Consider the following 21,429-nt stretch of genomic DNA (forward strand, 5'->3'; position numbering starts at 1 on the left):
GATATACTAGTTAACCATATACAATAAATACACATACTATTTAAATTCTTTGATATAATAATTAAAACCATATGAACTAGAGGGTAGAAACATGAGACTTTCACTAGTTATACTAATTCAGCTATGAGAAATAACAAGAAATAGTAAATAAAATGATGGAATTCTAAACGTGCACTCATTACGAAAGTAACACCCCTCCTCTGGGCCATTAAAAGTCATTGAGAAAATATCCCGATGGGTGTTCGAACAAGGTGTAAGGTTTTGAAAGGTTTGTAATATTTTGGCAAAGAAATATTGCTCTCTACACTTCTTCCTAACAGCGAGAGAGGTTTCAGAAAATCAAGAGTTCCTCTATATGGGAGTAACAGAAGGTGCATCTGACTTTCTGGTTGGAGGCTCTATCACACTGACAAACAGTATTTCTATCAGGTCTCCAGAACTTAGAATCTGGGATGTCTCCATCGGCAGAGGCTTTGTTTTTCTCACTTGAAGGCCAAGCCTGGCCCACCACAAACCACCAAGCCTGCAGGTAAGGGGCTCAGCTGATGCTGAAGTCTATGCTGTACTGTAATTTTCTCAGTAATAAGGAATTAGCCAGCAGTTAACATTGAATGTTTCTACTTATTAAACAAATTAAGAGGTATTTTGAATATATTCAGCCTATTAGAGCATGTGGTTTCTATTTGGGAAGGCTGGAGGTTTCTGTAAAGGCAGTGAGTAATTACCTTAGCGCTGGTGACTCTGGGCTCAAGCTTGGCGGTACACTGTAACAAGAGACAGTTGCCATAAACACACCAGTGGGGGTAAAGCGTGGTGTGTGGCCTTCTGGTGAGAAACAGATATCAACTCTAGGTGAACCTCCTCCACTCCAAAGTCTCCACACCAACTCCTCTTTTGTTCTGAAATTACATGGCTATTATTCATAATTACCCTATGGTCCTCTGTCAGATTTTATATTTGAAGAATGCCATCTGCTATTTAAATTTACCAATAATTACTGAAAATACAGTCATGGGAAATAGGTCTGCACAATCTGATTGGGAAAGGATACCCTATCGTGTTTTAAAGTGAAACACTTGACTTCAACACAATTAAAATTCCATATCCCAGAATCTTAGATGATAGGAATTTCTATTTTTTGACTTTTAAACAGTATTGAAAGCATTAAATGGGTGATGATAATTTGTGTGATCAATTCCTCTCTATTTCCCACCAAAACATAAATGTATCAAAATGTATTTCTGAAAAGTCAGAAATAAATGAATTATGTATGCCTGCAGTACCTGTAAGTACATTTTTAGGGCATTACGACCTAGAGTCAGGAATGTCTTTTTGAGACAAGAAGTCTAAAATTTCCATTGTATATTTTATTTCCCATGACTTTCAACAGAGCTTCCTCAAGAGAGAATAGAGCACCCTTTTGTTTCTCTGCTAGTCCTTTTCAATCCACCCAGGGAACAGAAGAACATACGAGCAAAACGGGACGCTAGCGTAAGCTGGAAAGGGAAAGAAAAGCTCTCATGGGGCTTGGAAACACAAAAGAGAGCTGTGCAAAGGTAAAAAGGAGGTGTGTTAGTCTCTGGCATCTCCATGTTGGCACTGAAAACTAGGTTTTTTTCCATCAGGTCCTGTAGTAGTGTCTCATATACCTATTACAAACCATCAAGTAGCTGTCAGAAAAACTGTTTTGCAAGGATTCCCAAGTCAGAGGATTTGCCAACTCTTGAGTATGCTTCATCCAGGCCTGTGCTTATCTGGATCCAAAACCTGTCTTGAAGTTTGTAACACAGCTCAGTGACTCACTGTGTTTATATGCCCCGCTGAGCCATGGAGAAGCCCAGAGTTGTTGCCCAGATGGACTGAGAACAACTGATTTTCCATATGAAACATTTCAGCACAATACAGAGAACAGGGGCGGGTGGACAAGAGAAGAAGCAAAAGAGGGCTGAGGTGGACCTGTCCCGAAGACCTTGGTTACAGGGACAGTCTAGGTAGGTGGTCAGATTGATTGTTCCCTGAAAATACACTGTCTGTAAATTTGCTTGAGTGCATGGGGTTAGAGACGCAGCATGTCTAGCATCAAAGTAAAAGTGTTCTGCTTTTCAAGTAACTGAGAACTACTGATCTGCAACCTATGATCAACAACAAAGGGTAGATTAAAGGGTCTTTTATTCCCCCTATCCCCTCCCCACACCCTCCACACACACAGTCCTAAACCTACTTGCCAGATGAGGTTCTTCTAGCTCTTTCTGACCCAGAACAGGTTTTTCTCACTTCATTTTGTCTAGTGTATCTGTGATTTGCTGTTTTACAAACCACACACATTTCCAACACAACAAATCTCACAACCTGGGGGACTTCCTTCACATTATTTAACAATGTGTCTTTTCTCTACCTGTTACTGATCCCATCTAAAAGAAAACACCCCAGGGATCATAGGCAAAATACCATAGATCTGGTTATAAAAGATTATCTCATCATAGAAAATAGCCTGACTAGATGAGACCGTAAATTGCTAATGCAGAGGCCCCCTCATTCAGGGCCACGCATGGCTCACTCTCCTGGTCACAGAGCTTTTCGGATGAGAGACAAATGCAGGAAAGGGGGCTGGAGTGTTGAAAACTTACAGATAAAGGGCTTCACACTGCTGTGGATGTGCTTGTGTTGTTTGAGGCCCGACGAAGTGGCAAACGTTTTGCCACACTCGGGGCACGCGTGGGCCCGGGCACCAACATGCTGAGAGCGGATGTGCCGCTGAAGGTTGCTAGGGTCCGTGAAAACCTGCTAGGAAATGAGTACTGATTAATCAAGAAACTTCATTCTAGGACACAAGAAAGAAGACCAGGAATGACTCAAGAAGGGATTGTGTGTGTCTGTTTAGTTTTTGTTTGTTTTCCCCAAAGACCAAAAGAAGGTCATATTTCCAAAGTGTGAGCCTCTCGAGGGTCAGGACTGTAAATTATTCAGCTCTGTAGACTTAGCACAAGTATCCATTAGTATCAGTTGAACGAAATAATTAATGGCATTATTAAAGCATTTTCAAGGTCTTCTTGATCCTATTTAGAGTGAATGGAATTGAATAATAAAATACAAGCCATGATATTATTTAAAATGGTGTACTATTTCCATCCTTTAAACAAAGATGTACAAAACTGGATGGATTTTGCCTAAAGCGTCCCAAATCTACTCGAGGAGTTCCCTTAGGGGTTAAATTCTAACACTGTGTTTTATTAAGTAACCATTAAACTAAAATGGTTCCTTTGGACATTGTACTAAAAAACAAACAAACAAAAAAAGGAAATAGGGTAAACAAAAAGCTACCCACACATCTGGAAGCAAAATACGTCTAAAGATAGTGTCAAATGTCACAATTTCCACATACGAAAAGATATTCAAATATCATGAAAATTTTTTGAAAAGAGAAATCAATTTTCATGACACCAGGACATCTTTTAGTTAATTGAGGAACATGAAAATTTAATGACGTGAATTGCTGTTCCCATAGTTAAGAGTAATGGTCAAGGTGAAGTGTTTTCAATTCGCTCTTACATTGTTCAGCCCAGGTCACTAAGGAACTCCACTTTTAATTAGAACCAAGTCATAATTTATAGTGGGGACTTGGGTGGAAAAATCTGCAAGTATAGGAGTCTCCCATTCTTTCTGACTAGGCATTCAGAAACTGTATGTAACTTCCACACAAATTGCTATTAGAAGAAATCAGTAATGTGCATGGGATAAAATGTTCATTCTCCATAAAGCTATAAAACAACCCCACTCTGGAAAGCCAGTAGCGGAACCAGGAATTTACCAAGGATGTCTGACACCTAGTTCTGGAACTTACCATTAAGCCTTACTTCCTCCCTTACAAAAATAAAAGGGTACCCACTAAGTGTTTTTGTACACTGTACTAATGCCTTGCAGCATACAACACTCAGTCTACTTTTCTCAAGATATTTATAGCTTCCCTTCTCACGGCCTGCTTTTACATATCGCAGCAAATGATGGATTAGGAGAGAGCAGGACGACAGAGAGAGGCCAAGCAGTCTGCAAGTTCACTGTACCTTGGCGCAGTTCTCACATTCATAGTGCTTTCCACTGTCATGTGACATCTGGTGGCGAATTAAATTGGACTTCCAGTTAAATGCTTTGGGACACTGATCGCACTTGTATTCCCTCTCTTCAGTATGTGACAACATGTGTTTCTCCAAGCTGTTAAGAGAACAATTGATTTAACAGCACATGGTGACTAAGAACACATTAATAAACAGAAAGTCATTTTCTTACTAATCCAACTGGCAATTAAAGAAAGCAGAGGGAAAGGAGTTGAGGCAGGGAAGAAACAGAGGAAACAGGCTTGCAATAGACAAAAGTACATTTTATATTCCCTGGACTGTGCCTCTCAGCAATACAGAGAAGTGCCCCTGTTGTTAAAAAAATAAATCTGATTCAGCTAGCAGGAATTAGGTGCCAATTTAGGGGCATGATAAACAACTAGCTGTTTGTCCAGTTCTGGATTCATTACACAATTCTAACTGCAACACGTACTGCTGTTACCCACTTAATTCAAACACAAACACTCAAACCAAAAACATTAAAAGACTGCTTAAGAATATGCAGGAAGCTATCCTATCTAACGTATATAATTGCTACATTGACAAAGGCACTTTTATTCCCACCTATATTACCAATGGGAAAGTGAACTGTAAGTGAACTATTCAACAAGCCACTTCTTAATACAACCAATACAATAGATGGTCGCTTACGGACCGATGAATAAATATACAAGTGCGTAGATAAGGTTGGATGGCATCTTCGATGCAATGGACATGAACTTGGGCAAACTGTGGGAGATGGTGAAGGACAGGGAGGCCTGGCGTGCTGCAGTTCATGGGGTGGCAAAGAGTGGGACACAACTGGGCGACTGAACAACAACAATATAGAAGTAGCTATAGACACTGATGGAAACACTACCTAGAGAGAATATGTATGTATATATCTTATAACCTAAGGTCATATATACATATACAGCCTATGAAATAGCGAGGAAAGAAAAGTATATCACACTGTAAGCAGATGCACTTGTAAAGTCCCGCCAAAGAAAAACAGGGTTAGAATTTTCCCACAAGTATAGCGTCTCTGTTTTAAAACTTAAAATATTTTACCTTCTCAAGTGTTTCCCTGTCTCACTAAAATTTGAATACAAAATCTTCATGAATATAATGAAAATTAAGTATTAAAGATAATGGGTAATCTGTGATATTCAGAAGATACTGGCAACATTTTTGTTAATTAAATACACACATATAACACATTAGGATGCTGCTGCTGCTGCTAAGTCACGTCAGTCGTGTTCGACTCTGTGTGACCCCATAGACAGCAGCCCACCAAGCTCCCCCATCCCTAGGATTCTCCAGGCAAGAACACTGGAGTGGGTTGCCATTTCCTTCTCCAATGCATGAAAGTGAAAAGTGAAAGGGAAGTCACTCAGTCCTGTCCGACTCTTCACGACCCCATGGTCTGCAGCCCACCAGGCTCCTCTGCCCATGGGATTTTCCAGGCAAGAGTACTGGAGTGGGGTGCCATCACCTTCTCCGACACATTAGGATACTACTCTCAAGTAAGGTAACCAGAACTCCATAGAGAAATAGCCCTTTTCAAACTTGATGCATGAAATGCACAAGATGGGCTTCAACATCTTGTTATGGCAAAAAGCAAGAAAGTTACAGATCATGGCAAAAAAAAAACTAGGTTGCCAATCTGAAGAGACACCTGCTGCCTAAAGATGGGGAAATCTAAGCATCACCAAGAATAATGATCTCACCTTTTAATGATAATAATACTCAAAAACACAAAAATGAAACCTCACCAGTTACCCCGTGAAGATGCTGAGAAGCCAAATCATTGTTCTGAAAACTAGTAAGAAAAGGGGAAAACTCATGCACATATCTTGCCCTTCCTATCTGAACTGTACTGCAGGGGGAGCAAATAATCAAGGAGGGGGAGTTTCTCTGCATAGAATTAATCCAGATAGTAAATACTGAAACAACAGGGGGATTAGAACACATTCATTTTGCAGCACCTAAAGAATTAATTAATCCAGGCAATCCATCATATGCCTCCTAATGGAAATACATGATAGCACCAATGAGGTATTCCTCTTAAAACACTGAGCCTAAATCTGATCACAGCTTGAGATGTAACTATGAGTATACAGGAAATAGAGCGGATGGATAAAGATGACCAAAAAATACCAAGGGGATATAACTAGTAGAATACAGCCAGGAGGAAATGCTACAGAAAAAAACACTGAATTTCTTCTATATATAAACTATAATGAGAAAGAGGGACTTACTGACTTTGATTGGGGAAACCTTTAAATTAAGAAATAAGAAGGACACAAACCAATTGCAGTGATGGACCTTATTTTGATCTTAACATAAGCAAAACAAACTCTAAAAACAATGAAATAACTGGGGGAATTTGCTCACTGACTGAATATTTGATAGTAATAAGGAACCATTATTTTTAAAGTGAACCTATGTTTTACATATTTTCCACAGACACACACTGAGCTATTTATAAATAAAATGACATAATGTCCAGGATTTGTTTCAATAACCCAAAATGAGTATAGCTAAGATAAGACTGGTCTTGTGTGACAATTACTGAACCTGAACACACTACCATCCTCTCTAGCTTTGTGGGTATTTGAAAACTTCCATAATAAAAAGGTATTAAAAAAAGTATCAAACATGCAAGCACTGTTTCTTCCCCATGTTTTATTTTTCTGTGAGATGAACACTCTAGGTTTGAGAATCAAGTAAGACTTGTGTATGCCTAGAATATGTTACCCAGTGGCTGTATACACTGTGTCCATGGCAGTGTTTGTGAAAAAAAATGAAATGCCCTTTCTCATATCATGACAAATTAGAAACACGTTTCCATATTTTTCTCTTTCTCAGTTTCCTCCTTCCAATTCTATTCATATTGGCACATGAACTTATTTTTCCTGCCCTATGAGTCAGTCAACTTGGTAATGCTATTCTATCTGAGCACCAACAGCGATATCTCTGTGAACAAAAAGTACCAGGAGAGTACAGGTGTGTGGAGTCACAAGAATGGCCCTATCTTTATCTACAACATGTAATCCTCTGTTTGTTACACAAGCTGAAATGTTAATCAGAGAGTTAACAGAAAGATATTAGCAATGGCAGTTAACATTGAATTGAGTCAGGGACATCTTCCAAAATCGTTGTGTGATTGCTGTTCTTACTATTGTCTTTAGCAAACTAACACAGCCTGTCATTTCATGACATGTACTGTATTCCAATGTTCTTAAATCTTAAACTCTGGAACCTAGTGGTAAAAGAATGCCCTGTACATTGAGATTTTTCCTGTCTCCCAACTCCAAGAGTATGATATTTTTTAAAGGTATAGTGCATGGTACACTCTGGAGGACATATGTTAAGTTAACCTTAAAAGTCTATTCCAATATACATTGCTGCTGCTGCTGCTGCTAAGTCACTTCAGCCGTGTCCGACTCTGTGTGACCCCATAGACGGCAGCCCACCAGGCTTCCCCGTCCCTGGGATTCTCCAGGCAAGAACGCTGGAGTGGGTTGCCATTTCCTTCTTCAACACATGAAAGTGAAATGTGAAAGTGAAGTCGCTCAGTTGTGTATAGCCCGCCTGGCCCCTCCGTCCATGGGAGTCTCCAGGTAAGCGTACAAGAGTGGGTTGCCATTGCCTTCTCCGCAATATACATTAGGGGCGGACAAATACTGTTTGATATCAATTATGCGAGATACCAAGAATAGTCAAATTCATAGAGTCAAAATGTACATTGGTAGGGGCCAGGGACCAGGTGGTGGGTGGGTGGGAGGAAGGGATGGGAAATTATTGTTTAATGCGGATAGAGTTTCAGTTTAAGAAGATGAAAAATTCAGGAGATGGGATGATGGTGAGAGTTATACAACAGCAGAAATGTACTTAGTGCCACTTAACTGTACAGTTAACTATGGTTAACTGTAGCATGTTTTATATGATGTGACTTTTACTACAATGCGGGCATGCTCAGTTGATTCTGACTCTTGGCAACCCTCTGGGCTGTAGCCTGCCAGGCTCCTTTGTCTATGAGATTTTTCAGGCAATAATACTGGAGTGGGTTGCCATTTCCTTCTCCAGAGGATCTTCCCGACCCAGGGATCAAATCCATGTCTCCTGCATCTCCTGCACTGGCAAGTAGATTTTTTTACCACTGAGCCACCTGGGAAGCCCCTTAACCACAATAAAAAACATTAAAAATACAAGTAAAATACAATAAAAATGTAAAAACAAACAAGAAGTATAGATAGTAAACAACACAAAAGGGGGAAATGAGAGCAAAGTAAGGCAAATTTTCTTTTCTTTGTTTCTTCTAATCCAGCCTAAAACCCATATTGCTCCCTGATCATTATCAGCTATCAGCTAATCAGTGATAGAAAAGAAAAAGGCAAGTGGTTCTTACAAAAGCTTATTTTCACTCCTTTCATAAACATAAAAGTATCCAGTCAGTCATTAATGAAACTTAACTTTTCAAAGAATTTTACCCCAATTTATAGAGCTTGGCTTAGCCTTCTGAGTTCTTTCCATCTTTTGCATGCATATCAACCTTTGTTTCTTGCCCCCATGTTTTAGAGGGTGGGCTGCCCAGATGACACTAGTGGTAAACAAACCTCCTACTAATGCAAGAGACATAAGATATGTTGGTTTGAACCCTGGGCTAGGAAGATTCCCCTGGAGGAGGGCATGGCAACCCATTCCAGTATTCTTGCCTTGAGAATCTTGCCAGTATTCTTGCCATGGACATAGGAGCCTGATGGGCTATATAGTCCATAGCGTTGCAAAGGGTTGCTGAAGCAACTTAGCATACATTCCTTTCTCAATATTTTACACAAAAGATACAGAACAGAATAATATACCATGTCAAGAAAGGAATTCTCATTTGCTTAACATATAAAGCAACAATATCAGATTCAGTAAAGTGGAAAATATTCAGGGCATGTAGGTTCTACACCGGCTAAATTATATAACCCAAATTATCACTTGGATGATCAGTATCAGGTTGCACAGCGACATGATATATCCATCTGACTGAGCTACCAAGAAGTGAGTTTTGAGAGTTCACCCAATGCCAGATAATTAGGTTTCCTTATTGTTTGCTACTGAATGTTTGACTGAAAGAACTAAATTGACAGTTGGTTTTGGCATAAAGTAGCACTGACTTAGGCTTAATCTTACACCCAGAGTAAGAAGGTTCCTCCACCTAAGAAGTACTGCTACACACAATATTTTAGTGTTGAGGATGTCAGTTTTTGTTTTATAATGTTGTCCAATACTTTTGATAACAAAATAGAAGGAAATATACTTACCCTCTGACATCAGAGATATGGCTTTACAGTATAAATACTTTTCTCACCTGTTGGTATTTAGTGATTTCATTTTGGCTTTTAATTTGGACACAATATATTTAAGAGATGTGCTGTGATTTTTTTAATTACAAATCCATGATTTGCCAAACATATATAACAGATTTATTCTCTATGTGGGTTTATGTTAAGTACTAAAGATGAGTTTAAAGGGTATTGGGAAAGCCCTCTTAGTCACCTGAATGGTTTCTCTCTAATAGCTAGATGAAGCCTGAATTTTCAAAGCTAGAGATTCATTCTTTTGACTCAGTCTCCTCAAGGAATAGGTTTATACTTGATGCTTTTTTGGTCATCAATGAATTAAAATGAATGACTACCATATGAAATCCTTTCCTATAAAAAGAGAGATGCAGGGCAATCAACAGAGGGGAAAGGAGAAGGAGGAAGGGGGGCACTAAGGAAAGAAAGCACAGTGAAAGAGGTGGAAGGTCCAAAACAGACTGTGAGCAATTCACAGCCTTGAGTAAAGCTAGCTGATGTACTCCCATAGCCATTTAAATACTACGATGTCATGTCCACTTGAAATCCTGGTTATAGGTCCCAGATTTAAAAGCAAAGTAATGAATACAATTATTAAAATTGCTTGTGGAGCAAGGCAAAAACCATTAGGTAGGAACAAACATACAACTTACCCACTGGTTAAATATACTTCCCAGTAGCTCAAATGGTAAAGAATCTGTCCAAAATCTGGGAAGCCTGGGTTCGATCCCTGGGTCAGGAAGATCCCCTGGAGAAGGGCATGGCAACCCACTCTGGTATTCTTGGACAGAGGAGCCTGGTGGACTACAGTCCATGGAGTCACCAAGAGTCAGACACAACTGAGTGACTAACACTAAATACCTCTCTGATCTGAAAGATCATGTTGCAGTGTAATTATCAATATGGTTTGCAAAATATGGGCTTCCCTGGTGGTTCAGTCAGTAAAGAATCTGCCTGCAATGCCGGAGACCTGGGTTCAGTCCCTGGGTTGGGGAGATCACCTGAGAAGAAGAAGGAAATGGCAACCCACTCCAGTATTCTTGCCTGGGAAATCCTTATAGCCAGAGGAGTCTGGCAGGCTACAGTCTATGGGGTCATAAAGAATTGGACATGACTTAGTGACTAAACAACAAGGGTTGTTGTTTTCTTTAATAGAAAACAAAACAAAACAAAACAATTGTTCCTGAATTAAATTCACAGGGCTATAAAAAGTTAATATGTCATTGAAATGTGATTTGTTTTGTTAAAAATACGTATCAAAGAATTATTTCATTTAGATCTTGTTTATTTTTTTCTTCCCTTTAAGACAATTCAACATTTTCTTCACTGGGCATGTTTCTGTTATTCTTTTATATGTGCAATTTAGATAAATAGTAGAAGTTAAATCCACAGATTACAGTGACCTATCAAAAGACCATCTAGCTTTCCTTAAGTATCAGAAGTTTCTTTTTTATCATCTAAATGTTTCTAGAAAGTAGCTTTACTGTTCAGTATATATAATTAGATTAATCAGCACCACTGTTGCCTCCTCTACTCTTGACTCATCCAATAAGTTACGTTTTACTCTAATGTTAAACTTTCAGCTGCCAATTACATTCCATAAATAATAATAATAAACATATTATCTTCTCTCTGGCATCAAAATAAGTAATTCCAACTTCACTGCAAACATTTTACAGGTGAGAATTTACTGGGGAAAATGACTTCCAAACCTGTGACTAATACATTTTTCCAGCTCATTGTTGTTCCAAATTTCCCATCTGCACCAATTCTGAAAATTCAGCATAAACAACGTTTTACTTCAGAGTAAACAAACACGTTCTGGTAGTGGAGCATGCCATGTCTAACCTTTGCAAATCGGGAAACACTTGGTCACATTCCTTACACTCCTGAATCGCATGTATCTCTCGGAGATCATTTTCACTCTCGAGCTTTTGTTGGAAGTCGTCTTCTACCATTGAGAAAGCCGAATGGGGAGTGCTGCATGGGAACTTCTGGTGATCTGCTAGCTCGGCCTTGGACTCAAAGAGCTGGTCACAGTCCTCACAGCGGTACTGCCGTTCTTCTGCGAAAATAATTCAGGTGTTATCAGAACTAGGCGATCAGGAAGCACTGCCACAAACCAGTTCTTATCGACTTATGAAAGACATAATAGAAATTATTGGGTTGTCCTTTGCACCACTCCCATTTTAACATGGATTAGAAATAATAAATGTAGAGAAGCCAGCACAGAGCCTAGAATTGTAACAGAAGTGATCACTGGGGAGCCCAAATAGTCTTCTTATCAGATAAAACTTTATGATGAAACTCTTCCAGGTTTTAATATTCTCAGGATATATAAAGTCATAATGACCGTTTACCGAGCATCATTATGACCTCAAACCTGTTCATGGATAATTGATTGTCCTAAAACTTGACTGTGAGGAATTACATATCAGATTTGTTTCCCAACTTTCCGATGAGAGTACTGAAGCTCAGCAAGTTCAGTAACAAATCAAGAATTATAGAGCTGAGTAGTTATGTCAAACTTTGAACTGTTCTGACCCATACCCTTCTCACAGTGCCATGTTACCTGTAGGGGACATAGGAGAGTCCCTGTCTGAGCCTTACTTAAGCCTGGCTAACATCAATAAACTTGGAAATGCTTTAACGTTCATCATTTCTTATAATGGGACATGGCATGATTTTAACACTTTTCCAGGCTCATTTATGTTCCCCCCGGGTCAGTGCTAATTGGCATGGCTTTGCTAAAGAGCCAACATATCATGAATTTGCACTTTAAATCAGTAAGATAAATAAATGGTAATAGTGGGAGGCTAGAGATAACAAGGCGATAGAGTGTCAGGTAGCGACAGCATTGTTTCTGTTCTTTCCACTGGCATAGCTTTTAGCCCACTCAGGAGGCTATAAATGCTATGCACTGATCACACCCACGCAATCACAGAAGTCCTGCACACAGCTCACAATGCTGAAAGACACAGAGGACAATGCACAACAGGATACACAATCCGTGCTGCAGACCTACAGCCGGGACCCATAGCCAGTTACTCATTGACTGAATGTCTTTGAGGGAATATTTTAGTCACCTACCGGATGTGAGGCGTTTTGCTAGGGAAGGGATACATAAGTAAGCCAAGGGGATACACATGAGAACAAATAGTGTGATACATTTTATGACAGATCCATGCATAGGAACTAAGGGAGCCCAGAGGAATGTGCCAAATCCATCCATCCTGGGGGACAGAGGTTTAGAAAAGACTTTGTAATGAGGAAAATTCAGCTGAGTGGAGCAGGTTGAGGGAGGAAATAGCATGGACCAATGAAGAAGGCAAGAAAGAGCAAAAAAAAAAAAAAATGTAGGCTCATAGAAAGGCAAAGCTGTAGTAAAGTGTGACAGGTTTATAGGACGCATGTAGGGGAGGAGTGGGAAATGAAGTTAGCGAGGGTAGCAGGTTACTAGGGGCTTTTTAGGTCCCTGCTAAGAAGGGTACAGAAAGCCACTGAAAGATGGAACACCCCACTGCAGCCTGAGAAGCCAAGCAGCAAGATCACTGGGTCATCATTGCTGTAATCCACCACAATACTGGTTTAGATTAAACTAAACCAATAACACAGGGGCCCGAAAGGTAAAGAAATTAGTATGTAGATTCAGTGGGGTTTGTCAGTTTTGGACTTGGTTAAAGAAGAGGGAGGTGTTCAAAAATAAATCACCTCAGCTCTAAGACGGGTTTCTCAATAACATCAACTAGGTAATGGAAATATTTCTTATAGTTTGTGACACTATTCACATGTTTAAGATCTAACTTTAGGATCTCAGCCAGCAGTCTGAACACAAACAACCTCCAGGCCACATAATACATGAAAAGGCATAGGATTTAGAGATGGCAAGACCTTGGTTTGAATGCTGACTCTACCACTTTCTAGACAATTTATGTAGTCTTATGTGGCCTTGTTTCCCTATCTGTATAATAGAAATAAGATCTTTCTTAAAGTTTGCTCTATGTCTAAAAGACTACAGAGGACAATGAAGAGCCTATACTATCTAGCATTCAGTATGTGTACAAAGCACGTATTTTATTTTCTCTTTCCTAAGAAACATTAACTCCTAGGAGTATGAAATAGAAATCACCATTTAAACATTATAGACATTATATAATGTATCTGGTGTAAGTATGGATATGGATATGACACATTGAAAATAAAAAGCAATGGATGTGTTCAAGAGTATTGTAAACACAGGTAATTTATGAAAAGTAGCCCTAAAAGAAAAACAGTCACCTCTGTTTATACTTTTCAGAATAGTACACTAAGTATTTATATTTCAAAAAATAATTATTTGAAGAGCTTTTGAGAGCAAACATTCACTGATTAAAGTTTCCTCATACCAGAGAAAGCCCAAATTATATTCATTTTTATCATCTAAGCAGTCCTTGTTGTCAGAGCCCTTTTCCACTGTGTCAGGTTCCCCATTCAGGCTCCAACTCTACCAGGCTAGTTGACAAGTCTGGGTTTCTGAAACCACTTACTTGTTATAGTTTTTTAAGAAGAAAACAATTTCCAAAAGGCTCCCTGAAATACAACTGGTATAAATTTACAAAGAGGCAGAATGCAGCTTAGCCAAAGTAAAAAATGTTCAAGTAAGGAGTCAGCCAATGGTGGTAGCTTCTTCACAGGAGATGCAGAAGCTGAAGCTAAGGTTCTCCTGTTGGCAATGCCAGACAGATGGGAAGTGGAGCCAGCCCCAAACCGACCTCTCAGGTAAGCTGGGATGGGTACCCCTTCCTACTGATCCTTCCAACTATGAAACACTCTAAAGACACTACTAGATTATGCTGAATAAAGTCCCACTGTATTAGGAGAGAGAAACAGGAAAGAAAAAAATATTAAATGCTCATCCCAATAATACAAACCAATACAAATAAAATTTCCTTTTACTCTCATCTGAATATACATCGCTAATCATCAAAATTCCTTTTTATGCCTCCTTCTTTGATTTAGAATGGGTCCCTGACAAATACAAATTCCTCTGACTCTAAGATTTCCTCATCTGTACTTTTTCCCTACCCTACAGCTGCCTCCCATGTGATCATGCTGGCTAGGATTTTACTCAAGCAGAAATATTTTTTTCCAGTAATAGAATATTAAGTGGGAGGAACAACTGTTAGATTTTCAAAAGCCCCAAACCACGCTCCCTGAAATGTCTTTTGTAGCATGAAAGTACTCTCACCAGAGTCTAAGGCATTGATAAAAGGCTTACTTATGTGATGTCTCAATCCAGATATTCAAAATTCCTTTGTCCTCCATTTCAGAAAAGACCTCTGCTTACTTTAGCTTCACTGTAATATTAGCCAGGTGTCACACTAAGAAATAGCCACTCTAGGGGACAGAATTTGTTAAAGCTGACAATGACTAGCCAGGGAAACGGACAAACACCAAGCGCGATGGATCCTTTGACAGGCTCCATCACAGTCTCCAAATAAGGGTGCTGCAGAAGGCGGCATGAGTGGTACTAACCGTGGATATCTGGTGCCATAGTTTCATGGGAATAGTCTTCACTCTTCATGAACAGCAGGAGCTCCTCTCCTGGTGCAATGTCTGCGACTACTCTATAAAATATCTTCAAAAGACAACGAACGTAGGAAAGAGAAAGAGAAAGAGAAGTGAATGTTAAGAAAGGGCAAGATACACACTAAGATAACTGTTCATTTTCCCATATTTTAACAAAATATTCCTTTTAATTTTCATCAAAAGAACTATGACTTCCTGTTTTATACACTGAAAATTAGCCCTCTGCTGACAAACGGAAAGCTGGGACTCTCATGCCAATTCACAAATCTTTTTCCAACTCCCACTTCACAAGTCAAATTTTCTAAATGCAAGGCTTGCTGTGTCACATTTACCTTGTGAAATGTTTAACCAAGAATTTAAACATTTATTTATGACAATGTTTAAGAGACATGAAGAAATCACCAGAGAAAAGATGATCCCTTCTCTGAATTCCTTACTCTGGTCAACCATGCACAACTGATTGTTGCCTGTGCCCTGCATTATCCAGCTGTGGCTGGGCAAAGGCTGGCAGGGGCAGAGTTACTGCCCCTTCTTGAACATGTTCTCAAAAGTAGCACTTTCTCAACAAGGTGCTTTTAAGGCAACAGTCTGGAGGGACCCAACATAAAGAATCATGAAAAGATCTGGAAAAAAACAAACAAATACATAGTTTTAAAAGAGAGTGTTTCTTTTTTTAAACACTGCATCCCTCTTTTATCAATCAAAAGTGATACTCACAGATCCAGGACCTGCCTTCATGACCCAGCTCCTGATCCCACTCTTTGAAAGCAAGCATTATGCTTTCAATCGATTCTTTTACCAGGGTTTGGGGGTGGTGCTTATTCCTCTTACTTTCACACAAAATGTTGATGAGAGGAAGGGTTGAATAAATCCATTAATGACTGACTAAAAGCAGTGTGGCAATTATGGAAAAAATCCTGACCTATAATTTCCAAGAGCTGCCTACCTTTTCCCTGACCAGCTCAGTGACCTTAGGTAAGTCATTGCCCAATTTACTTGTCCAGGCTTCAGGGTTTCTTCATTTTAAAGGCATTTAGTTCTGATTTGCAACATATATAAACATCAAATCATTATGTTGCATACCTGAAACTAATATAATGGATATATCAATTATATCTCAATATAAAAATGACTTACTCATGAGAATGTTTAAGGTGCTTTTTCATTTTAACACAAAAGGTTTTAATTTTTAATTCTAAGAGTATGTATTAAACAAAAATTCTTAAATGAGAATAATTACATTCACATACAGACACATACACATGTACAAATTCCACCAAGAGTAATAATGACAGCAACAAAACTAGGGATTCAATTCTGCTCAGTCTCAATGCAACAGGGTGAAAAATCACATAACACGAATTGGCATACCCTGCTAAGAAAAGGGAAGGATCTATTTTGAGAAAACTTTGCTCTAACTGTGGTTTCTTGCAGGATCACTTAATAGTTCAAACTGAGAAAAGCTGAGTAATTTAATGTCTTATGAGATCAAGAGAAATGTGCAAAACTTTAATTATATTTATTTGTTTATCTTTTGAAAAGCAGAGGACATTAAACAAAAGTACGTGCCTCCTCATTCCAGTAGGTGGCTCTAAACTCCAATTGTTTATTTTTCTTTAAAAAGGCCAGAGTACAAAACTGTGTTAAATTCAAAAAATAACTCAATGAGGAGTATTTTCTGCTTAGTTTCTTTCCTGTCAAAATAGAATCATTTTTTGTCACGCAACAGTAATTTAACCATATGAAGCTGGTTTACAGAAAATAATGCCAAACGTAAAATGTTCCTCTAATATAATACGACCTAAAATGTTCCTCTAATATGATATGACCTAAGATTCTTTATCTCTATCCATAGATAGAATCCAGACTATCTTAGGAAAATAACTCCTTGTTATGTGCTGATTCTATAAAAACCAGAGAATTTATAGTTTGTATCTTATTAACCGTAACATTTATATTTTGCTTTCTTTGGAAGTACACTGAGAGGAATAGACTGCTCAAAAAGTTACCAGGTTTAAAAAAAAAATGTGTTCATTTTCTTTTTTTCTCTCTAACCCTTCCAGTTACATGCTTGTTAGTACCTTGATTCATTCTAGAGTCCTAGTTCCCCTTAGAAAACAATGGACTTCTCTCAACAGTTTGAATCACCTCTTCTTTTGGCATCTCTCAAAGGTTTAACTTATTAGCTTCCTTTCCAACAACATGTTGACATTTGAATTGTGACATATTAGAACTTTTCGGTGGCTTCTCGGAAACAGTGAGGTTAAAGAGACAATATCCCGCAAGACCATAAAATGGTACAATTGTCTGTGCTGGGGAATGCTGCAGAGACACACATGCCAGATCACTGGAAGAAAGTATTATGATATCATTACTTCTTTGGCGTCCACTATTTATCATGTCTCTTTTAATTCCATTTTAGATTTATTCAATCCAATGTGAACAGTCCAAGAAACAAAAGAAAGTGATGGATACATTGTAACTATATATTAGAAAGACAATTCTCTTTGCTGGGACATAGATCACTACTGTAATTTCCCTTTAAGTGTCTAGATTGTCACGCGAAGAATATTGAGTGCATAAAAAATAAAAGACATGGAAGAGTGTTGATTTTGGCTTTATTTACTGGAGGTAAAAGGTGACATTCCAGGCCACAAAAGGCAAGGCTAGGCAGCGTGGGTTTTAACTTCAGGGTGTTCTTTTCGATTTTAAGTGAATTTTTATGGTGCTCATGAAACTGAGGTTTGAAAAGACCTGGCAAGAGCCCGACCTAATGAGGGCAGATTCTGGGCATGCTTCCTCATATCATATAAGAATGTGCTTGAAATCCCATCTACCACCCTTAGAAATCCAGCGCTTTTTTTCAAGGTGTTGCTACCACTTGCCATTTCATCATATCTCATGTCTTTAGATCTTAAAGAGACTTAAGTAAAATTATGTCTTTCCTCTTATAATTACAGTGGCCCCAAAGTATAATTTGAATACTTGAATTCAGAGATGTCCACATATAAAGTTGGTTTATGTCCTAGCAATAATAATATACCAACAGGCATTTGGGAAGTGAGAGGAGCAGTTTAAATGAAAACATAATGACAATTTGTTGCCTCAAAACAATTATGTGGGGGAAAAATGGAATGTAATGTTGGTGGAATCAAGCCTTTCAGAAAATAAGATATCACATCTATGTTTTTATGTTATAAAATAGGTCTTTAGGCAAATAAAAAATATAATTAAAAACCTAAGTGCTTTAGGCAGTTTCTCCCGCAGGTTGTATGCTCGACCATGCTTATAAAAATATAATTATAACATCTTTAAAATCAGTATATTCTCAAAACTTCGACTATATTGCAGCCCTATGAACTATAGGTCATCCGAATTAGGGACCAGGAGCAGAGACGTTACTAATATAGCCTCTCTGTGTTTTGTGTTTGAGAAAAATGGAAGGGAATCAATTCCTCTGTTAAAATTCCATAAAAGAGTTAACAGGTCTCTTCCATCAGGGGGTTTTATGGAAAAAGCTATCTGGAACCAAAATAAAAATGTCCTGGATCTGGGATTCTATGATGAATTCAACTCAAGTATTTAAAGAGGGGCTCAAAAGTCTCAAACACTTAGAAAAAGTTGGAATGGATATAAAAGGGTTGTTGATTTATTATTTTGCTGGGTCTCTCTCAGAATGCTCTTTAAGAAGGGAAACAACTCCTCCCATTATAAGGTAAAAAATAGAGGAATAGGGCCTTACAGTCTAAAGAAAGAGGATTATATGAGAATTCCATTTTTTAAAAATCATGATAAACATTTTAAAACTATGTTAACTCCTTTAGACTTTTCTTTTTGGTAGCTAATACACCAAATTGCAGAAATACAACATGTTATGAACATGACCTAACTCATAGAAACTTTTGAAAGTTAAGATGGTCTTTTCATTTTATCACAGAAAAAATATAATTTTCCCAATATCTTGCTGGACTCTTTTTAATCTTTCCAAAGAGCTTTTTATCTTTATCCTTGTAAATATGGATATTATATTTGGATCTCTGAATACTTTAATTTATAAGAATAAATATTACGGTAAATGTTTTAACAGATCTTTATGTATTCTTATATTTTAAAAACTTGCTAAAAAAACACACTAGTGGAATTTCTTTATATGTTTTTAAAAAATTCTAAATCATTCAGATATTTGAAGATAAAACTCAAAATCTCCCAAATTGTTCACTTTTACTGCTGGTGAAATTCACAATTTAAGGCATAAATATAACATTATACCTGTATATAGAATTACTCTAAAAATAACTATTATTCCTAATTTATTTTAATCAAACCTTGTAATGGTTCCAAATGTCAAAAGGATATCTGTTCAGTTAAGGCTAAGCTAAAGGTAAAAAAGGCAGTGGCGATGTGGATTTGATTTAGCAAATTTAGACAGCCAAAAGTTATATTTTCATACAATGTTATATATCAGTATATATGTGCTTGGATATGTTATATATTTTATAGTGATTTACAAATGTGATTAAGTATATGTTTGAGGAAACTTTTTAAAATCAGCAATTTATTGTATTAATATAAATTAATATTTAATGGCATATGATTTTCTAATTATATATCATAAAAGATATATTTTATAAATTGCATATTATATGTAATATATGTTGTATATAACAATTTATTATGTACAGTTGGAACTGAAATTAATCACACTTTATTAAATATTCATTTTCTTTTATTTAACCCCAAGAGGACAGTCACTAAATAAAGTATGGACACTATAAGCATTCTGATAGGAAAGGTAATAGGCTATAAAAGACTTTCAGATTATTTCTCTTATACTGTCAGAGCCTGTGTTCAACCAATTCCTCCCTCAAATTGATGATGGCTACCATTTGTATTTATAAATGGTAATAATGTGGGTTCTTGTTTCTAATCTTATAAAATAGAGAAATCTAGAATCTGTCAGACCAGACTTGCCGTCTGGCTTGCTATGCTTGGGTCGATTTAAAGTATTATGCTTGCACTACTGAGACAGGAGAAAAATTCAGTGCCCAAGAGGGAGAACAAGAAAGAAAGAAAACACACCATTTACTTTTAAAAAGATGAACAAGGACTCATTGTTATGAATTCCCGTTTATTTTTCCTGGTCAAGCACTGGAAGTTTTATTTATGCTTAATAGACTACATTTGGCATGTCTGAAAATGGCAGAAGTGTGAATTATGAGTGACCTTCAACCTATTCAGGAAGTTGTAATAATTGAAATAATGGAGAAACGTACTCCCTGCAAAATCTGTACTGAGACAACTTTTTCAGACTATTGCTGTCTTTTCTGTCTTTTCGCTTTGAAGTAGATAGTTGATTCCTTCTCTCCCAACTCCCACTATTCAGCCTGAATGCTTTATTTTCTACAGCTTCATAACAGTCTGAGACTAGGAAAAGGTGAATGGAACTTTAACGTTTAGAGGCTGGGTGGGAGGGGAGGTAAATGACAGTTTGCACATCTGAACAAAGTCAATATTTGATATAAACACATCTGTCAGTCTTGGTGCTGCAGAAGTAACACCAAGCCCACAGAGACAACGTGTGCACACGTGCTGGCTTTAGGAAAGGTGCTCTGGACCCCTGACCTATGCATAGTACTGTGGGAAACCCCAATTCTGGAGGGCAGGAGTGATGTCAAGTTTTTTCACCTCTAAAAGAAGGACCCTGTTACACATTCTAATCCTGATTTAAAAGAGATAACAAAAAGTGTATTCAGCAGACAGAGATTAATAACAGAATGTAAAGAAATTTGTCCAACAACATGGAAACACTGTCATGGCCAAGCTTTGCTAAAGCAAACCATCCTTAGTTTCTCCAAAGACACAGTATTCTGAGTTTGTCTTCAAGGTAACAGTCTAAAGACTAGAAAATATTAACAGAGAAATATCAGGTGCAAGTCTTGATGTATCTGCTTTCAAACCAGAAATATATATATATATATACACTAGCTACTTTAAGAACAAAAATATTAATGGAGAAGAAGCCCCCCCCCACATACACATTTTTATTTCTTCCATAATAACATGAAAAGAAAGCCAAGTATAATTTACTGGATGAAATAAAACAGAGAGAATTGCCTGTTGATTCTAGTTTGCAAGAACAGGGCAAGTGATAAAGATCCACTTATTATTAGACCTGGAGCTTGTTGTGTAACCAGCCTGGAAGCTTTGCAAGCATCCTGTTAAATAACCTCTAAAGATCACGCTATAGACCTCACAAGAAATATTCCTTAGCAACCTGTCTTTAATGTGGCCATTTTGCCTGACTCTATAAAACTGATCATCCTCAACAGTTTCAGACTGCTCAAAAAGAGAGGAAACTAAAGATCTTCTTTGGGTTTTTAACTAGGCTGGACACATTTCTTGTGTTCTTGACCAAC

General features: G+C 37.8%; 1 protein-coding gene across 8 annotated transcripts in view; it reads right to left on the minus strand.

The window, feature by feature from the left end:
• Positions 1–21,429, minus strand: part of MECOM (MDS1 and EVI1 complex locus) — a 636,448-nt gene that overhangs the window by 38,476 nt on the left and 576,543 nt on the right. For 6 of the 8 annotated variants that reach the window (XM_010835206.1, XM_010835203.1, XM_010835207.1 and 3 more), the window contains 4 exons: positions 14,960–15,062; positions 11,294–11,510; positions 4,062–4,209; positions 2,628–2,784 (listed from right to left, as the gene is read on the minus strand). In XM_010835206.1, the coding sequence (XP_010833508.1) occupies positions 2,628–2,784; positions 4,062–4,209; positions 11,294–11,510; positions 14,960–15,062 (625 nt within the window). The remainder of the gene's footprint in view (positions 1–2,627; positions 2,785–4,061; positions 4,210–11,293; positions 11,511–14,959; positions 15,063–21,429) is intronic. The other 2 variants (XM_010835205.1, XM_010835204.1) reach the window with 1 other exon arrangement.

The sequence above is a fragment of the Bison bison genome, unplaced genomic scaffold, assembly GCF_000754665.1.
Source record: "Bison bison bison isolate TAMUID 2011002044 unplaced genomic scaffold, Bison_UMD1.0 scf7180017864040, whole genome shotgun sequence".
Classification (NCBI taxonomy): domain Eukaryota; kingdom Metazoa; phylum Chordata; class Mammalia; order Artiodactyla; family Bovidae; genus Bison; species Bison bison.